This window comes from Trichomycterus rosablanca, chromosome 5, assembly GCF_030014385.1.
Source record: "Trichomycterus rosablanca isolate fTriRos1 chromosome 5, fTriRos1.hap1, whole genome shotgun sequence".
NCBI classification, from domain to species: Eukaryota; Metazoa; Chordata; class Actinopteri; order Siluriformes; family Trichomycteridae; genus Trichomycterus; species Trichomycterus rosablanca.
This window is the reverse complement of record NC_085992.1, coordinates 41,164,821-41,185,802: the sequence shown is the minus strand read 5'-3', so window position 1 is coordinate 41,185,802 and position 20,982 is coordinate 41,164,821. Positions and strand designations below refer to the sequence as shown.

The following is a 20,982-nucleotide window of genomic DNA, read 5'->3' as shown; positions in this document are numbered from 1 at the left end:
TAATCTAATATGTAGTTTATCTTACATAAAACAATTGATAGATCTGAAATATTTATATGCAACAGATTATCAAAAACAGAAAAAATTTGGTTACAAACCAGGTTTAAATACATTAAGTCTTTGTGTTGAACAAATTATTTGGTTTTAGTCAAAATGCTTAAAAAATATTTTTTGAAATTTTCTTCTTTAAATCTGCCATGTTACAGTGAGTGTTTAGAGCAGTGCTGACATGGAGTTACTTGGCAACAGTTACATGCACTAAAGAAACAAAATGTTCTAAAGTGCTTTAAACACGGTGTTCTGTTAAACTCTGCCCTGCCCAAACACTAGGGCTATTCACACGGTTAAATTTAGCTTCTTCTCCTGTTACTATTTGTACTTTAGTGGCTGGAGGGCAAGATTAAAAGTAATTTCGAAGAAGCATGTCGTTAACTGTAAAACTTGTTATACTTAGCTTATTGACAAAGATGTTATCTCAAGCAGTGCCTTTATCTGAGTTATGCAACAGATGTTTTTTTTTTAAATAGCATTGCAATACAATGCTGATTATGATCTTCTAAATCTGTTGTTTTCAAACTGTGCTACTGGTACCACTGTTGCTACATATGTGATGTCAAATCCTTAAGTTTTAACAACGCCAGTGTGTGAATTGTGTGATATTTTTGTCACTTAAATTTGGCCGTGTTTTATCCTTCCACTACATTAAAAAATACAAACTGAAGCAGTGTGCAAATAAATCTAGTAAAACTGTGTGTCTGTCCACTTACCGCTTAATGTTTTCGATATAAGGCTTTTTGTATAAATCAGATCAAAACAGCCATCAAATTTATATAAATAGTTTATTCTCTACGATTTTTAAATCCATTTGTTTTTGCAAATGGGAATTATCAAACATAACAAAAAGGATGAGCACAGCTTATGACAGGCCTCAGAGCCATGACTAATGTAGGTAGGTAGATAGATAGATATACACATAGATAGACAGACAGACAGATAGATAGATAGATACTTTATTGATCCTGAAGGAAATTAAAGAGAAGTCTCTATCAATTTGTATCAATAACAATTTCATTATCAATCACAAAACTAAGCACAGGAAACAGTTGAGACACATTCAGAACAAAAGAATATAAATCTGATTTTACCAGTTAAATCAGGTTTTACTTTTACCATAAATAGACATTGAAATCAATCTAGAGCCTCTTAATGTGGCAATTTAAACCATACATTTATAAAAGCCTAAAAATCTATTAAAATGCAATGTATTGACATTCTACCTGGTGCTAGCCCAGTTTGAATCTAAGGTGTGCCACTGGCCTGGCCAGGCACTCTACAGACACAACTGGCCATGTCTAAGGAGCATTTGGGAAGGGGTCAAGTGCTGGGGCAGAGGGATGTTGTCTCCTTGCCTAAGCCAAAGAGGAGAAAAAAACACAATGCAATTCTACCTTCTCATCATTAAGAGATCGCAATTCTGATCCCTTGCTGGTGGCATAGGCATCTATGGCTATCTCAGGAATCTGTTGTAATAAGCTTTTATACACAAAATAAGGTATAATCATAAATGATTAAATAAATGATTTAATGTAACCCTCAGAAATCAGGCATTAAAATGGTACTTAATTCAAGTGTTTTTCCTATGCTAACTCACAGTTTACAGCTTTGAAGTGATGTGAGCTAATGAAGGAGTGTAGTGTAAAATGAGACGGTCTGCTTCTCTCCAGCCAGCAAGCAAAGCACCATGGACAGTAGAGAAGAAATGTCTGTGTGTGGCTTCTCCAGCAAATAGCACCTGTAAGGGCTGAGACAGAAGAATAGGCTATATTTTTGTTGCACACACACACACACACACACACACACACACACGCCCCTGTGACAACCAGCTTGGCCCCCCTCATGGCCCCCCTAATGAGTGAGTCACATCACTCTTGCGAACACACGGCAACAAAGCTGCACACCAAAATAACCCACATTTTCCAGTCGAACCGTTTTAAGGGGTTTTTAGACTGAAAACTGCATAAATAAAATGTTGAATTCTATTGCATATCGACTGTTTCCTCTTAATGCCCACAATGCACATTTGGGCAGAAAGTAATTGGCCCCTCTAACATAGCCTCTGGCCCCTGCCTGGCCCCCCCACCTCACATGGTCTAGAACCGCCAGTCATAAGCTGCGTCCGGAATCGCATACTTACAGAGTACGTACTAGATTGGAGGAAGTATGCACTACTCAGCCGGTAAAAAAGTACATACTTTCAGTACAGAAGTATGCAGTATGCACACAACACCGCTACGTACTACATCCGCCATCTTACTAACGTCAAGTGATGACGTGATGACGTAATATCACCATAGTTACAGACTCATTACAAACCCCACTCGCCAAAATTTTGGATATTTATCTTCTTTTTGTTATTTATTTGTCTTTAAAAAAATTTATTTTAGCTATCTTTCTTGTTTCTTATTCCGCTTCAATCGCCTACGCAGCTCCAGTTGCATTATGGGATACATTAGCGAACCGCAAGTGTGCATCGTTTGCATACTCAAACATGGCTGCCCAATAAGTACGTCATCCAGGTACTTCTCGCGTACCTCTTTATTTATACTATGTATTCGGACATACTAACCGCTCTCGCGTCCTCATTTCGCGTACTATTGAGTATGGAAGTATGCGATTCTGTACGCAGCTATACACTATCTAACCGTGCATTTACCCCCCCTAATTAAAGTTGTAAAAATTTTATTATTGGGTGTGTCTTGCTTCTTGATGTGGTTTAGTTATGCTTGTAAGACAGCAGTATTCGTAAACTTGTGTTTGCCGCAAAGTAAAAGGTGCAGCAGTCATGACAGGTCTGAGGTATTTATTTTTTATTTATTTAATTTTCCCTCTTCACCTCACTTGCTGAAAGGAAATTTGTCTGGATAGCCAGATAATCAAAGAGATGTAATCCAATTTACACACAAACTACATGAACGTGATCAAGTTGGGTAAACAGGTCTCACCTTGAGGAAAGCACTTGAAAGCACCATAAAACCATGTCACAAAGTTAAATGAACAAACTTTCAACATCAGCTAATTATTAATTAAAGTTACTTTATGTATATGTTCAGAAAACCCAAATCAAACCTATAAAAGCACTCAAGTTAATAAAAGTTTGAAAATAAATTGTTAGTCATAGAAAAAAACTTATTAAAAAGAATTAAAATGTCCCTTTTAACTTCAGACGTACAAGTGATGAGTAAATCATTCTTAAGTTTAACTATTCTTTTTCTCAGTCAGCAAAAGAAAGTTAAATTCTGACTAAAATAAACAATATACACCGATCACATAATGACCACCTTTCTAACTAACTGGTCTGCGGCTATGCAGCCCCATGCGCAACAAACTGTGATGCACTGTGTATTGTGACAGCTTTTCTCAGAACCAGCTACAGTAGCTCGTCTGTTGGATCGGACCACACGGGCCAGCCTTCGCTCCCCACGTGCATCAATCAGCCTTGACTGCCCATGATCCTATCGCAGGTTTACGACTGTTCCTTCCTCCTTGGACCACTTTTGATAGATACTGACCACTGCAGACTGAGAACTCCCCACAAGAGCTGCAGTTTTGGAGACGCTCTGACCCAGTTGTTTAGCCATTACAATTTGGCCCTTGTCAAACTCACTTAAATCCTTATGCTCACCCATTTTTCCTGCTTCTAACACATCAACTTTAAGGATAAAATGTTCAATTTCTGCCTAATATATCACACCCACTAACAGGTGACGAGATGAAGAGATAATCAGTGTTATTCACTTCACCTGTCAGTGGTCATAATGTTATGCCTTGTCGGTGTATCTAACGAATGAGGCAAAATTTTTGCCAGTGGGAGTAGAAACGTAGTAACAGTTATACATTTACAGTAACCCGAAACTCTTCTCCTAGTGTTTCCTCAGTGAACAAAATTAAACAGTAAATATTGCCACTGATTTACTCTCATGACTCAGGTAGGCTGTGACTTAAAAATGATGGTGGCATTTTGATTGGTGCTTGGAAATGAACTGCATGACTCCCCATAAACCAAGCTTATAGGCAAAGCAGAGCAGATAAATGATAAGAGGCAACCAAACACTTATGATAACTAGTGATCAGTCTTTTAGATTGCTTTGAAAGAACTTTGACCAATTGTTCTGTTGAACTGCTCAATTCAGCCACATTTCGCTATTGTTCTTGGTCATAAAATCATTTTTTGTTATTGAATTGGGCGTTTTGTTGCATTTTCTGCAAGTTATCATTTCCCCAATTTGGATACATGCATTACCCGTGCACTCTGGCAACCTCTGATAGCATGACACTCTTGCTGGCCAAGAACGGCCAAGGCTAGAAGGATTCGTGTCCTCCAACACGTGTGCAGCTGATGGCTGCTGTTTATTTTTTACACCAGCCAGTTGCTGATTAATACAGAGCCTCAGCAAGCACAGAGATAGCAGTTTTTGCCCCCATATGTTCAAAAGTAATGTATTTCAGATTAAGTTGAACTTTAAATTGAACTTTAGAGCTTATAACAGGTCACTAACAATCATTTACCTTTATGGCATTTAGCAGACGCTTTTATCTCAAGCAACTTACAGTTGTGACGGACACAGTGCCAGAACTTCAGGGTTAAGAACCTTGTTCAGGACCCCAACTGTGCCAGCTGGGTGGAGATGGTGCTCGAACCAGCAACCGTCGATTACTAGGTCAGTCCCTTAACCACTAAGCTACCACTGCTCAGTCATAATTCTATGCACTACTGTGTGATGTGAAGCTATGAATGTGATGACACTGTAACGCTGTAACATACCTCAGCATTTAATCCAGTCAGTGGCAGCGGCTCTGTGAGGTTGTCTAGGTCTTGGCCTGAGCAGCCTTTTGCCAGGTATGAGTAGGATCCACATGTGTAGGGCTCATGGAACCACTGGGACCTTAAAAGCTTCCTTGGTGCAATTGTTGGATTACCTGTTAAAAATCAGCACAATGTAAAGTGTACAGTATGTACACAGCGCAATCTACATCATTATTTAATTGATTTATTAGGATTTTAAAGTCATGTTTTACACACTTTGGTTACATTTATGGCAGAATCTGTGATTACTGGTAACACAAGATTCATCAGTTCACAAGTTTAATGTCAAATACAGTCATGTGCAGTCATTTTTGCATGTCTTTGGACTGTGGGGGGAAACCAGAAATCCCGGAGGAAACGAGGAGAACATGCAAACCCCACACAGAAAAGACCAGTACCGACCCCACCTGGGAAGCACTGTCGCTGTGAGGCACTAAGCCACCATTCCACCCTAAATCTAGGTCAAGTTCCTGGTATTTTTGACACACCTTAATGTAATTATATCTCTGAACCATGGTTGTTACCTCTGGGTATTGTGTATAGTTTATAGTGTATAAAGTGGGTATATAGTATATAGTGTTTACATTGCTTATTTTATTTGAGTTTTGCATATTTTATTTACAATAACGTGTTAAATGTGTAATACACAAGCAGAAAATGTTAGTTTATTGTATGAATAGTCTTTTGTACATATACATAATGCTTGGATGCTCCATTTTTTCAGTGCATACCTGCATTGTAATTGTATTGTAGTGGTAGGCAGTCAGCTACCAACCTGGAAAGGTATGGGCTAACATATGCTTCCTCTGAGACATCTTCGTTTTAAGCTGTTGCTCATGCTATGTTACTGGCCAGATGAACACTTGAAAAACACAAAACTATTCAATTTTTTTATCCATAGCTTGGAACTAGTCAAGGATCACCAGATTATGGTGAAGAGCCTTTTCTGTGCTAGCTGACTAAACTGTCTAACTGCTGAGCTAGCTGCACTAAACTTTGAAATGCATGTTACCTGTAAATCTGCGAATAAGCTGAGTGACATCCTGCATGACTTCTAATTCAGACAAAGTTTCCATATATTCTGATTCATGTCCAGCAATCCATCCACAAAGAACATGTCCAAACCTGAATTGTAAGAGACAATAACCTGAAGCCAAATGCTACATTTAAATGTACATTGAGATTTAGCAGATTTTATATAAAGTGACTAACATGGGTAGATTAGACTGAAGTCTCCCTACCTCTCTGTGGGTTTCAGGACAGTAAATCCAAACAGCTTTCTAGTCCAGGCTGCCTTCACATCAGAAACCACATCTACAAGATCAGTCTCGTCTTCCCATATGAGATAGACAGCTTCACAGTCTTCCTCCCAGAATGGCTGCTCAAACTCAAGGAAGATCTTATTGTTGGTCCCAAAACCCATTCTCTGGAGGGAGTGCCGCTTGTGCAGTGGCAGAACCGGTTCGAAGAGTGTGTCATGGTGCTTCTTCAAATAGCCTTTATGATTGAGTACATCAGAATAGGATTATAAACAAATGTAAAATCAGAGATATTCGTGCAGAAATTTCGACTAAATCAGTGATATTCATGCAGACCTTTTGACTAAATCAGTGATCTTCATGCAGAAATTATGAATAACTGATCAGTGAATAAACGCTGGTAGCTACTAAACATACCCAGTGGAACAGTAACAATGACATGATCTGCATTGAAAGTCTCTCCATTAATGCATTCAACAGTAACGGGGCATGTTCTTCCTTTTGAGCTTGACTGTTTCTGGGTGTTATTCCAGTGAATGCACTTAACTGGTTTATTGAACAAGACGATGTCCTTGGGCAGTTCATTCATCATATGCTCAATTAAGCCTTCATATCCTCTGTAAAATAAAGAAAATTAACATAATCAAGTAGTGAATTATACATGATCGGATTCAGGCACCAAGGTTCAAAAGTTGGCGTACTTCTATTTGCTGAAAAATAATGATAAGCATGAATAATTTATCTAAACTATAGGAAGAGTCTGTTAACAAGAGAGAGGTAATAACAGGCAATTTTAAAGTTAAAAGTTTTTGCTCAAACAAAATACCACCAAGCTTTTGTGCTATATGAATATGTGCTATATAAATAATTATACAACAGGTAGTTCCGACCTTACAATCTGATTGGTTGAGAAGCGTTCTAAACGTGCTGATATACAGCACGGTCTTTTCACACCACAATGGTATTACTCCGCTGACGCGTTGCCATTAACGACAAGCTTCATGCACATAAACGCGCACGCAGGCGACACAGACTTTTTTTTCCCGGTCGCGTTTTAAATCCGTTATCTGATACACAATCATCTAGCGCACTGTGTAGGGAACATAACCAATTGTCTAATTCACTATCTAGTGCGCTATGTAGGGAACATATATCCATGATCTGATACACTATCTAGTGCACTATGTAGGGAACATTAATGTGTTTGTAACGCGAACAGTTAGTTAAGCCCTAGTAGTTCTGTTTTCATCCATAGCCTTTGGTGTGTGCGAGAGGTTTTTTTATTTCTTTTTTTCCCTTCGGAGGTTCTTGCTTTCTTCTTCTTGTTGTTCTTACCTCCCTGAAATGAGTTTTTGCAACTTGGGATGTCTGCTTTGTAGTGTTAAACTTTATATTCTTTGTGGAACTACTTTTTGGCGGAAGGTATTGTCAATATTAAAGCATATTTAATATGAAATTCAGGGCTTTATCGTTGTATAAAAGCAATAGAACACTCAAGGTCGTGTGTTATCGCGAATAACATCACGGCTGTGATGATCTACGGCGACCAAATCACAGCCGTGATGTTATTCGCGATAACACACTCCCTCTCGTGTTCTATTGCTTAAATAAAGGTGACCTTTACACCGGTTAGTTGTCTGTACAACATAGGATCATGCTCTCTCAGCAGTGTTGAGCAAGTTCTGTACAAAAAGCAACTTCTCAACATGAAACGGTCCTAATGTTCTGCCACTGCATCAAAAGCACCAATGCAACCACCTAAATAATTAAAAAGTGCATTTGAATTAAGGTATTAAATGCTTTTGAGCTACCTAGAAATGTCAGTGATTGTTGGTTATCGATTAATAGGTCAAAGATGAATGCTTACGGCCGCTCAGGTGGCGCAGCGGTAAAAATACACGCTGGAACCAGAGCTGGGATCTCGAATACAATTCATGAGTGGCCACATGAACAACAATTGGCCTGTTGTTCAGATATGGGCGAGACTACGCCGGATGGGGTCTCTCACTCATTACAGGTGCAATTACGACCTCTGCTGGCTGATTGATGGTGCCTGCACAGAGATGAGAAAAGAGTGCTCTCAGGGTGTGTCTCTCCGTACACAACGCTGAGCTGCACTGCACTCGTTAAAGTGTAGGTGATAAGATGCATACGGCATGCTGCCCACGTGTTGGAGGGGGCGTGGGTTAGCTTCGTTCTCCTCAATCAGAGCAGGGATCGGCATTAGTGGAGAGGAAGCATGATGCAATCGGGCAAATGGACGCGCTAAAAAAAGGAGAAAAGGGGAGAAAATGCATAAACAAAAAAAAAAAGAAAAAAAAGATGAATGCTTACAATGGTTAATGCTGTCTGAAAACAGCTAAAGAACTAGAGTCAAAAAGTTGATTTGACACACACCCGACCCACTATCAGTACACATGCACCACATTCGAAGATCTACTGAATCTACTGAAAATTTATGTGGATGTTTGGCATCAAACTCATATGACGGTGGCGGTGACATGCAATTTTTAGCGCAAAATCAGCAGTAAATAATAAAGTAACCAAACAATTATTTTTTTCACCCACAGGAGACATATCTTATTAGTCTAACTGACCACACACACACACACACACAGGTTTAATGTTATCCAGTTTAGTCTGAAAAAAACTTAAAAAGAGCCTCACAGTGAAAATAAACCGAAAGCAACAGCGTGTGTGTGTTTCTTTAAAAAAAAACGCTTTGTTCACAGTGTCGCTTTAAATGATTCTGATTCAGGAGTCGAATGTGACGCGTAAGTTTCTCTCTCCGTTTTTACTGTTATTAATAAATGCTGTGGTTTTAAATAAACACCAGCTACTACAGAACATTTTGTGTGACTTTCTTACATTAAAAAGCTTAATTAAACCGCTATTACCACAGAGCGGTCACCGAGTCAGACTCGTTCCGTCTGTGGAGCTAAAAGTTCTGATTACGTTAAAAGTTTAGCAGATGATCCTGAACTAACGAATTTGGTAATGAATAAACTTTTGCCTCTGACTGGCTCTGTAACGTTTTCTGTTCTCATCTACATCACAAGTAAGAACCGCTTACGATTTACCAAAGTGAACCAGGAGTTTATATAACGTGCTGATAGAATCGACTCAGATGTGACCGGGTTGAATTATCTTTTTAAAGTAAATATTACAATCAGCAAAATTACATCGTATGTATGATGCACAACGTTAATGATGTTATTTTAGGTCATGAAGAGCTTTCACGATGGTTTCTGTACGATGGTTGATGAATGGTGATGTGATGGTTGGCGCGTCGTAGCTCAAAGTCTGGATCAATCCACTGAGCTGTTAACTTAACGTGGTCTTTATATATCACACGATCGAATCGGCTACTTTTAGGAAATATCGCCGATAGCATATTTTGATTAAAAATCGGCCGATACCGATTCATAGCCGATCGATCGTCCCATCTCTAGTTAAAAGAAAATCAATCTGCATCCCTAGTGTTTCCCATTAACCAAAACAGACCTTCCCATATCTCACCCTGGAAAGGTGCAGTCCAATCCTGGAAAGGTCTTATACATGCCAAAAGCTCCAAGACCAACATCATCCATCGAGTTTGTCCCACTCACACAGCACTCAAATTTCAGCATCATACTGAACAGAGCCAGGCTCAGCTCTCTGGTAGCCTGATCCTGCTTCCACTCTTTACCAATGATCTGGAGAGCCTCTTTCCTAACAAACTCCCCCACACTAGGAACAGGTTCTCCACCACTGTTGTGGAACTCCTGGCACTTCTCAAATAAGGACATAAAAAGCTCCACTGCAGGTCCAAGTACATTAAGATCAAGCTTCCTGCCAGCGCTGGAAAACCAGTTAGGATTAAAAGGTGGGTGACCACCAACATCCACAGACTGATTCTCCTCAGACATGCTCTCTTTGTCAAGCAATTGGTAGTGGCAGGCCAAGCGAAACACTGGATTTTCTTGTGATGGTCCATGGATCCAGTTGGCGCCAATTTCTACAACATTACTGCCTGGAAACAATAAAAAATACATAGTATTAAATTCTGTTTAGAAGATGGTATAATAATGGGTTATCATTATATAGAGGGACACTGGTAGCCTGGTGGGTAGAGCTTTGGGCTGTTAATCAAAAGCATGAGAGTTTGAATCATGCAGCCAGTGTTGGCCCCTTGAGCAAGGCCCTTAACCCTCTCGGCCCCAGGGGCGCTGTACAATGGCTGACCCTACGCTCTGACCCTTAGCTTTCAAACAGGCTAGGATTTGCAAAAAAATGAATTTCTTTGTACCATACACCAAAGAAATTCTATTCTATAGTTTTATAAAATACATTACACTAAAGAGATGATTCGACAGATTAAACAAAGATATCATTGTCCTCACTGCTGCAGAGGTTGCAAAATTCTGATGAGTACAAAGTGCATAACATCCTCATATGTGGGTCTTACTATCTAAATGTTACAGTTCAAGATAACAATTAGGTTATTGTTTAACTAGCAAACTGTGATAAAGTTTAAAAACTGTAGCCATTCAGCACAGCACATACCGTTATGCACTTTGGTTCCAAACTGAGATTGAGATTTTCTGGGCTTTTCAGGCATGTACATTTGGTTTAAAAAAAAGAAAGCAAAACCTTTAGTTAAATCACATTACAAATACAGCTACACAGATGAATTACAAAAGACTCCACATACACCAATCAAGCATAACATTATGACCACGTCCTTGTTTCTACACCGACTGTCCATTTTATCAGCTCCACTTACCATTTAGAAGCACTTTGTATTTCTACAATTACTGACTGTAGTCCATCTGTTTCTCTGCATGTTTAGCCCCCTTTCATGCTATTCTTCATTGGTCAGGACCCCCACAGAGCAGGTATTATTTGGGTGGTGGATCATTCTCAGCACTGCAGTGACATGGTGGTGGTGTGTTAGTGTGTGTTGTGCTGGTATGAGTGGATCAGACACAGCAGCGCTGATGGAGTTTTTGAACACCTCACTGTCACTGCTGGACTGAGAATAGTCCACCAACCAAAAATATCCAGCCAACAGCGCCCCGTGGGCAGCGTCCTGTGACCAGTGATGAAGGTCTAGAAGATGACCAACTCAAACAGCAGCAATAGATGAGCGATCGCCTCCGACTTTACATCTACAAGGTGGACCAACTAGGTAGGAGTGTCTAATAGAGTGGACAGTGAGTGGACACGGTATTTAAAAACTGTGTCTGATCCACTCATACCAGCACAACACACACTAACACACCACCACCATGTCAGTATCACTGCAGTGCTGAGAATGATCCACCACCCAAATTATACTTGCTCTGTGGTTGTCCTGTGGGGGTCCTGACCATTGAAGAAGGTTAAAAAGGTATGTGGAGAAATAGATGGACTACAGTCAGTAATTAGAACTAGAAAGTGCTTCTATATGGTAAGTGGAGCTGATAAAATGAACAGTGAGTGTAGAAACAAGGAAGTGTTTAAAAAAAAAAAAAAAAAAGATCTTTAGCCACTGGGTTGTAGTGGGTGGTTCAGTTCTGCACCAGTTTCTTGTTATTGCTTTTTTTTACATGTGATCAATAATATTTTGGTTAAGAGACATTCAAACTTCCAAGATACATAAATTTACATTCCCTGGGTATTACATATCCCAGAATGTCTTTCATCATGTTACTTACCAAAAGATGTGTGCATGGTTTGCTTCTCTCTGCACATAAAGGATGTGGTTTTAATGTTATGGCTGATCAGTGTACATAACAATGGCTTTGGAATGTGAAGTCCAACAAATTCACGGTCAGTTGTCCACACTTTTGGCCATATATTGTAGTTCTTGTTTGAGCTGAGTACTTCACTGTTCTTATTAACAATAAATAAATAAAACAGCCAAGCAGTTACTGCTGTAGCTTCCGTCCGTACTGTACAAGTAATGCAAACACTTACCCAGTCTTCCTGTTTTAATTCTTCCACCGCTTCGGGACGTGGCTTCAATAATCCGAACATTCTTAAAGCCATGCTTGATTAATTTCTGTGCAGCACCGATCCCTGCAATCCCACATCCAATAATAAGAATGTTTGCATCCAGAGCCGGTAGAGAAGCCATATTCCTCTTTGCGCTGCTGCTATTCAAATGAACTTGTTCTAAACTCCACGGTACTGCCAGCAGTGAGACCACAGGGGGCGCTGTTCAGCAATCCAATCTTCCGCCAGAGGAGGAGACGCTTTTAGAAAATCATAAACACAGTCTCAAATTATTGTACTCCCTTATGACATCTAAACCTTTTTTTTTTTTTTTTTTTTAACACATATGTGTTTTTTTAATTATATATGGATATGGTTTGTTGAATGACAGTTTGAATGTAAAGGTCTAAACCTTTACCAGCGCCCTGGGCTGTAAATGCTTATTAAGCGCCGAGTTGTGAAGGTTCTTTAGATCAAATAGTCTACAAACTAATAAAAATGTATAATTCAAAAGTTTTGAAAGTATGAGAAATGTTTATTTAAGATGAACTATTTGGGTAATACATCCAAAACTTGTTGTACTGGGCTACACACCCTACACACGACACAGAGGACAGATAAGCGTGAATTAGAGGGCTGTGTCTCATTCTGCATACCTTTACTATAAAGTGTGCTTAAAAAGTGTAACCTCACCTTTGGTAAAGTAGTCATTTAAAACGCTATTCGGGAAATATTGTGATAACACAATAACTTTGTGTAAAAAAGTTAATTCTATGAAAAAAATACACGCACTATGATTAATGAATGCAGAAAAATGGCATTCCTTCTTGTGTACTCATTGTTTTAAATGGTTCCACACCCACGGCGACGACTACGTCGTGGAAAAGTTTTACTTTAAACGACACAGACGGTTAACTAACCTGAAGTCACGCTGTACGGTTATCAATATCAAGAAATAAGAATAAAAACATGTAATGTAAACGCAGACTAGCGCTATCGCTACAGAGATTGCATTGTTGCATGATGAACACGTAGGTTTCTCTATAAAGGTAGTAATGTCAATCACTACTTTATACAACTCAGATTCGAAACTGAATCGATTCATTTGAAGCGCGGTGCTTCGACACATCGCTTCGACGTCAGTATCAAAATAAAAAGTCACGTGACGCGCAATCTGTTGACCTTAATTTATAATGATTTGACTCAGTGTGGTTTTAAGTCAGAGTCGGAAAATCTCTGATCCCAGAACTGTGTCAGCATGACACATTACAGAACAGTCATTCCCTCACAAACTTCAAAAGAGATGCAACTACTCTCTACGGGAAAAGGTCATGCACACAAGTAAAGTGCTTGATCTGCCAGCACCATCTGCTTATTGTAATAATACAACTACAGTGGTACCTTGTAACTCAACGTCCCCTAAACTCAAAATCTTTGAAACTCAGCTCCCTTTGTCGAGAAATGTGTACCCTTAAACTCAACATTTCCCTTAAACTCAACGTGTTCAGCTTTTTAAAAAATCATTTCTTTAATTTCAAATTAACAGTGATCACCCAGCTAACAAAATTACGTTCTGAGAACGCTCCCCAAACGTTCAATTTTGGTTGTATGAATGTTTTATTAGAACGTTCCCTCAACGTTATTTTGTCCAGTTTTCTTGATTTTCTCAACGTTTTTTTAAAGTTATGAAAACATTTGCAACCATAATTTAACGTTCTGGGAACGTTGTCTTGGAATGTTCTAGGAACATTTTAAATAAGGTTCTCTGAACGTTCCCTTAACATGCCATTTTGGTTGTATGAATGTTTTATTAGAACGTTCCCTCAACGTTATTTTGTCAGTTTTTTGTCAGTTTTCTTAATATTCTCAAGACATTTAATACAAGTTAAAGAACATACCCAAAAACCTTTTTAAATGTTACTTTAACATACTGTACTTTTAACATAACTACAGATAATGTTAATCCAAGACAATGTTAATGTTAAGTCTTTGTGATATATTGGATGAAGGAGATTGCAGGCAGAGAGAGAATCAGTTTAACCATGCACATTTATTCTCAACATACACATACACACACATTCATGCTTCCAACCCGTTACATGTGCATTCACTTAATAATTCTACCGTCATTATCTTATATAGTCATTAAGTATTTACTGCCACCTTCTAACCGTTAACTAACTTACAGTTATACAGTGGGGGGAATAAGTATTGAATGCATCAACATTTTTCTCAGTAAATATATTTCTGATGGGACTATTGACATGAAATTTTCACCAGATGTTGGTAACAACCCAAGTAATCCACACATATAAAGCAGTCAAAACAAATAAGTCCAAAAATTAAGTTATGTGTAATAAAGTGAAATGACACAGGGAAAAAGTATTAAACACGCTTACTGAAATTTATTTAATATTTAGTAGAAAAGCCTTTGTTGGTAATGACAGCTTCAAGACGCCTTCTGTATGGAGAAACTAGTCGCATGCATTGTTCAGGTGTGATTTTGGCCCATTCCTCCACACAAACTGTCTTCAGATCATGAAGGTTCCGGGGGCCTCTTCTATGAACTCTGATTTTCAGTTCTTTCCATAGATTTTCAATTGGATTTAAGTCGGGTGATTGACTGGGCCATTCTAGCAGCTTTATTTTCTTTCTCTGAAACCACTTGAGAGTTTCCTTGGCTGTGTGTTTGGGATCATTGTCTTGCTAAAAAGTCCACCCTCGTTTCATCTTCAGCATCCTGGTAGATGGCAGCAGATTCTTATCATGAATGTCTCGGTACATTTCTCCATTCATCCTTTCTTCAATTACATGAAGTCTACCAGTACCATATGCTGAGAAACAGCCCCACACCATGATGTTCCCACCTCCAAACTTTACTGTTGATATGGTGTTTTTGGGGTGATGTGCAGTGCCTTTTCTCCTCCAAACATGGTGTGTGCTATGACATCCAAATAGTTCAATTTTGGTCTCATCTGACCAGATTATATTCTCCCAGTATTTTATAGGCTTGTCCAAATGTTGTGCAGCAAACTTTAAACGAGCTTTGGTAATAAGAAACTTTTTTGTAGGCCATCAATTAGGACTAAACCAGCTGATATTAATTTGCACTGATAGGGGCAGGCTTGCTTTCTAAATACTGACAGATTTCAGCTGGTGTTTTGGCTTTCCATGCCTTTTTGCACCTCCTTTTCTTCATGTGTTCAATACTTTTTCCCTGTGTCATTTCACTTTATTACACATAACTTAATTTTTGGACTTATTTGTTTTGACTGCTTTATATGTGTGGATTACTTGGGTTGTTACCAACATCTGGTGAAAATTTCATGTCAATAGTCCCATTAGAAATACATTTACTGAGAAAAATGTTGACGTGTTCAATACTTATTTCCCCCGCTGTACATCACCAAAAACAATTCTAATATACTACAGTCTTGAACCCCCCAACCACCTCAGACATTACCATTAATTAAAAAAAAAAATCTGAATCACTCTGATAACATTTGCTATGATGGTCTAATTCAAACAATTCATGTGATTTGGCAAAATCAATGCAAACATATTTATTTAAAAAACTGTTTTATCATCATCAATCAAATTCAATTGAATGAACGAAAAATGACAAAAGAACAATCCCTCAATTTTTCTATCCCTTATAAACTGAGGTAAAATCAGTTAGAATATACAGTGGGGCCAAAAAGTATTTAGTCAGCCACTGATTGTGCAAGTTCTCCTACTTAGAAAGATGAGAGAGGTCTGTAATCATACGTACACTTCAACTATGAGAGACAAAATGAGAAAAAAAAATCCAGGAAATCACATTGTAGGATTTTTAAAGAATTTATTTGTAAATTATGGTGGAAAATAAGTATTTGGTCAATAACAAAAGTTCAACTCAATACTTTGTAACATAACCTTTGTTGGCAATGACAGAGGTGAAACGTTTCCTGTAAGTCTTCACCAGGTTTGCACACACTGTAGCTGGTATTTTGGCCCATTCCTCCATGCAGATCTCCTCTAGAGCAGTGATGTTTTGGGGCTGTCGCTGGGCAACACGGACTCCACAAATTTTCTATGGGGTTGAGGTCTGGAGACTGGCTAGGCCACTCCAGGACCTTGAAATGCTTTTTACGGAGCCACTCCTTCGTTGCCCGAGCGGTGTGTTTGGGATCATTGTCATGCTGGAAGACCCAGCCACGTTCCATCTTCAATGCTCTCACTGATGGAAGGAGGTTTTGGCTTAAAATCTCACGATACATGGCCCCGTTCATTCTTCCCTTAACACGGATCAGTCGTCCTGTCCCCTTTGCAGAAAAACAGCCCCAAAGCATGATGTTTCCACCCCCATGCTTCACAGTAGGTATGGTGTTCTTGGGTTTTTCTTCTTCCTCCAAACACGACGAGTTGAGTTTTTACCAAAAAGTTCCATTTTGGTTTCATCTGACCACATGATATTCTCCCAATCCTCTTCTGGATCATCCATATGCTCTCTGGCAAACTTCAGATGGGCCTGGACATGTACTGGCTTAAGCAGGGGGACACGTCTGGCACTGCAGGATTTGAGTCCCTCTCGGCGTAGTGTGTATACTGATGGTAGCCTTTGTTACTTTGGTCCCAGCTCTCTGCAGGTCATTCATCAGGTCCCTCCGTGTAGTTCTGGGATTTTTGCTCACCGTTCTCATGATCATTTTGACCCCACGGGATGAGATCTTGCGTGGGGCCCCAGATCGAGGGAGATTATCAATGGTCTTGTATGTCTTCCATTTTCTTACAATTGTTCCCACAGTTGATTTATTCACACCAACCTGCTTGCCTATTGTAGATTCACTCTTCCCAGCCTGGTGCAGGTCTACAATTTTCTTCCTGGTGTCCTTCGACAGCTCTTTGGACTTGGCCATGGTTGAGTTTGGAGTCTGACTGTTTGAGGCTGTGGACAGGTGTCTTTTATACAGATAACGAGGTCAAACAGGTGCCATTAATACAGGTAACGAGTGGAGGACAGAAAAGCTTCTTAAAGAAGAAGTTACAGGTCTGTGAGAGCCAGAAATCTTGCTTGTTTGTGGGTGACCAAATACTTATTTTCCACCATAATTTACAAATAAATTCTTTAAAAATCCTACAATGTGATTTCCTGGATTTTTTTTTCTCATTTTGTCTCTCATAGTTGAAGTGTACCTATGATGAAAATTACAGACCTCTCTCATCTTTCTAAGTAGGAGAACCTGCACAATCAGTGGCTGACTAAATACTTTTTGGCCCCACTGTATTGTAAGTAAGTAAGTAAGTAAGTAAATTTTATTTATAAAGCACAACTTTTGTTGACCAAAGTGCTGTACATTAAACAAGCATACATAAGATAACATTATGTTAAAAAAGTAAAACCAAATAAAAATAGAGTAAGAGACAACATAAAACAGATAAAAATACACTAAACAATTACCACAGCTCCTCACTGTTCAAATGCCAGCTTATAAAGGTATGTTTTTAGGAGTGATTTAAAAACAGCGGCCAAAGGTGCTTGTCGAAGCCTCGGAGCATAAACTGCAAATGCACGATCACCTTTTAGCTTCAAACGAGCCCTAGGAACAGTCAACAAGTTCTGAGTGGCTGATCTCAAAGATCGCTGTGTGGTTGCGGGAGAAAGCATACCACTGAGATAAGCCGGGGCTTGACCATTAAGCGCTTTAAAAACAAATAAAAGCACTTTAAACTGAATCCTGTGCTGAACAGGCAGCCAATGTAGTGAGACAAGGACGGTGTAATATGGTTTCTTTTCTTGGTATTAGTCAGTAACCTTGCTGCTGCATTCTGGACTACCTGTAAACGCCGCAATAGAGACTGATTGATCCCAATATACAGAGAATTACAGTAGTCAAATCTTGCAGAAATTAATGCATGAATAACTTTTTCCAGGTCAGAATAGCAGAGAAAAGGCTTAATCTTCGCAATATTTCTGAGCTGGAAGAAGCCATTCCTTACCACAGAGTTGATTTGTTTATCAAATCTGAGGCCAGAGTCAAAGATAACACCAAGATTTCTCACAGATGTTTTGACACATGTAGACAAGTGACCAAGGTTATTGGAGACACTATTGATGTGATGAGGACCCCCAAAAATGATAACTTCTGACTTGCTTTCATTCAGCTGAAGAAAATTGTCAGCCATCCACCTCGTTATGTCCTCAAGACAACTGCTAAGAGACGTTAACGAGCCATTGTCATTCGGTCTAATGGGAAGATAAAGCTGTATGTCATCAGCATACAGGTGAAAGCTGACATTCTGCCTTCTAATTATTTGACCTAATGGCAGCATATAGAGAGAAAAAAGGAGGGGCCCTAGTATGGACCCTTGTGGAACACCACAAGAGACATCAGCAGAAGAAAAGAAATAGCTGCTAATATTCACTGAAAAAGTTATATTCTTAAAATAAGATATGAACCAATTCAGGGCCTCTCCCTGTAACCTACTTTTCCAGGCAACCAACAAGTATGTCATGGTCAACAGTATCAAAAGCAGAACTAAGGTCCAATAAAATGAGGATGGCACAATTTCCCTCATCATCAGTAAGTAGCAAGTCATTTGTCACCTTCAGAAGAGCAGATTCAGTGCTGTGCATAGACTTAAAGCCAGACTGAAAAATCTCAAAAATACCATTTTTACTTAAAAATGGTAAAAGCTGAGAATATACAACCTTTTCCAGCAATTTAGCCAAGCAATTTAGAAATCAGCCTATAGTTACTAACCACTGTAGCATCAAGATTATGCTTTTTGAGCAGAGGTGTAACTACAGCATGTTTAAAGCTGGAACAGTACCAGTGGCAAGGGAAGTATTAATGATATCCAGGACAAAAGGTCCTAATATATCAAATGTCTCACTAACTATCTGTGGGGGCATCACATCAAGTGGGGAGGTTGTTGGCTTTGTTTTCAGCACCAAATTTGTTAATTCAGAGATTGAAACAGCCTCAAACTTTTTAAACACACCTGGGCACGGCAGTGGAAGTGGAGAATCTATACCCAAATAAGTAATGCCAGACCTAATTGTTTCAATTTTTTCACAAAAAAGTTTAAAAACTCTTCACATACTCTAGTACAGGGGTGTCAAACAAATTTTCACCGAGGGCCACATCAGCATTATGGTGGCCCTCAAAGGGTCGATTGTAACGTATCCTGCTGTGATTGCAGTCTGTTGTTTTTCTTGGAGGCTAAATTCTGCATTTATATTGTCCTACTTTACCACAGACACGGCTTCATAACACAAGAGACGCACCGGTTTCTCTTCCTGAAGCACAAACTTGTTTTCACTTTCATTACATTTCATCCTTCTGCTTAATTTTCTTACTTATCTTTTTGTACATTTTAGGATCATGTGTAAATATGTGTAACATCATCTACTAGCGGGATGTGTCACTTTGCAGGTCACAAAATCAGCCTGCATTTTGAAAGATGCAGTTTATTTAGGATTTTACAGTGTATTTTTAAGACAATCATTCTGCCCTCACTAATAGTTTATCCCCCTTTCCCAGCTAGACAGACAGACAGACAGACAGACAGACAGACAGCTCTCTTCAGAATACAGTCGGTTTATTTGCTCGCCAGCTGTGTGATACACTGTGTGCATCAAAATGAAGTAAAAATACAAACAATAAAAACAATAAAGAACTTAATACAGTAAAGGCACACAGCTGTAGTCAAGTGTTACATCTGGTACAATATGAGATTTAACCAAACGTAAAATAATGCTAACGAGTTAAAATTGTGTGTAAAGATACTAATTGCTATAGTAACGTAACAACAGTATTTAATTACGGTAAATTTGTAACTAAAACGCTGTGATATACTCACTAAACATTTACTAACAACTGAGAATATAAACGCCACTACTTACAGACGATGCTTTGGTACGTACTACTTCGCGTTCTGTTTGCCGTAAAAGTCACATGGCTTCTTAGCGAAGGGTAAAGTTAGTTGCCATGACTACGATGTCACGGTTGTCTCTTAAAGGTGCAGGAGTCCCGTTAAATTATTATGGCATGCATTTGTAACGACTCGAACCATCACAACAATCATACAGTTGGAGGGCCAAGATGGCGGATTAGTGAGTGGACGTGTTTTAGTTTTCTCTCAGGAATTTATGTGGTTTGACGATCAGGAAAATACCAAATAATTACCTAATTAACTGATGAATTATTGATTGTTTATGGGAAGAAGGAGGAAGAAACAAACTGTGACCAGGTCTGAGATTACAGTCAGCTCAGTTTCGATGGATCTGCAACAGGATAGCGAGCCATTGAGCAACGCAAACTGGTTCGAGTCTAATCCAGACATAGAACCTGATGTTCTGGCTGTTCCTCTCCCTGACACTCCTTTGAAACCAGTGCAAAGTGGGACACTCGTGAAAGTAGCGACTCGCAGTCTGATATTTTGGTTGCGATTCGCAAACTCTCAGATAAACATGACGAAACATTCAAGAAAATTTCCGCCATTGAGTTGACGACTAAAAATACTTCGGCACAGATAGAGAAGTTAACTTCAACGGTGAAACAGCTGACTACGCAAGTTAGTCAACACAAAGAGATTCTAAACCGCATGGACGAAGATATTAAAACATTAAAGAAGGAAAACGACATGCTTAAAGCAACAGTTGCTGACTGCAAACGGTACAGCTGGAGATGGGCTTTGAAACTACACGGACTGAGAAAAGAACAGGGAAGAAATCAGAAAGATTGTAATTGATATTCTTGGAAAAGTTGCTTCTGAAATTCACGATGACTTAAAGAATGGTGTTGATATTGTTCATCGACTTGGCGCAAAGAGAGACGATGGTTCTGGTAGATCCATCGTCATCTTGTTTGCGTTACGTCGCATACGCGATGCCATTTGGAGTGTTTCCCGATGCTC

The 20,982-nt window shown here is 39.1% G+C and overlaps 1 protein-coding gene across 2 annotated transcripts; it reads right to left on the bottom strand.

Moving 5' to 3' along the window:
• Positions 1–822: 822 nt before the first annotated feature.
• paox (polyamine oxidase) lies at positions 823–20,007 on the bottom strand. 2 transcript variants are annotated; one of them, XM_062996175.1, is made up of 8 exons: positions 19,970–20,007; positions 12,064–12,341; positions 9,643–10,135; positions 6,541–6,740; positions 6,106–6,361; positions 5,877–5,989; positions 4,823–4,977; positions 823–1,801 (listed from the first exon to the last, which is right to left on the bottom strand). In XM_062996175.1, exons 2-8 carry the CDS (start codon positions 12,221–12,223, stop codon positions 1,655–1,657), a joined length of 1,524 nt encoding a protein of 507 aa, XP_062852245.1. In that variant the 5' UTR covers positions 12,224–12,341; positions 19,970–20,007; the 3' UTR covers positions 823–1,654. The 2 variants fall into 2 exon arrangements, with proteins under 2 accessions (XP_062852245.1, XP_062852246.1); XM_062996176.1 differs by lacking the exon at positions 19,970–20,007 and adding an exon at positions 13,002–13,016.
• Positions 20,008–20,982: the final 975 nt, after the last annotated feature.

Bases quoted from the DNA above. Each gene is read 5' to 3' on its own strand.
- paox (XM_062996175.1), bottom strand. From the start codon at position 12,223: ATGGCTTCTCTACCGGCTCTGGATGCAAACATTCTTATTATTGGATGT. The intron at 6,362-6,540 runs GTATGTTTAGTA...TCAATCATAAAG, and splicing joins CATTGTTACTGTTCCACTGG to GCTATTTGAAGAAGCACCAT. The intron at 4,978-5,876 runs GTAACATGCATT...GATTTTTAACAG, and splicing joins GCTTATTCGCAGATTTACAG to GTAATCCAACAATTGCACCA.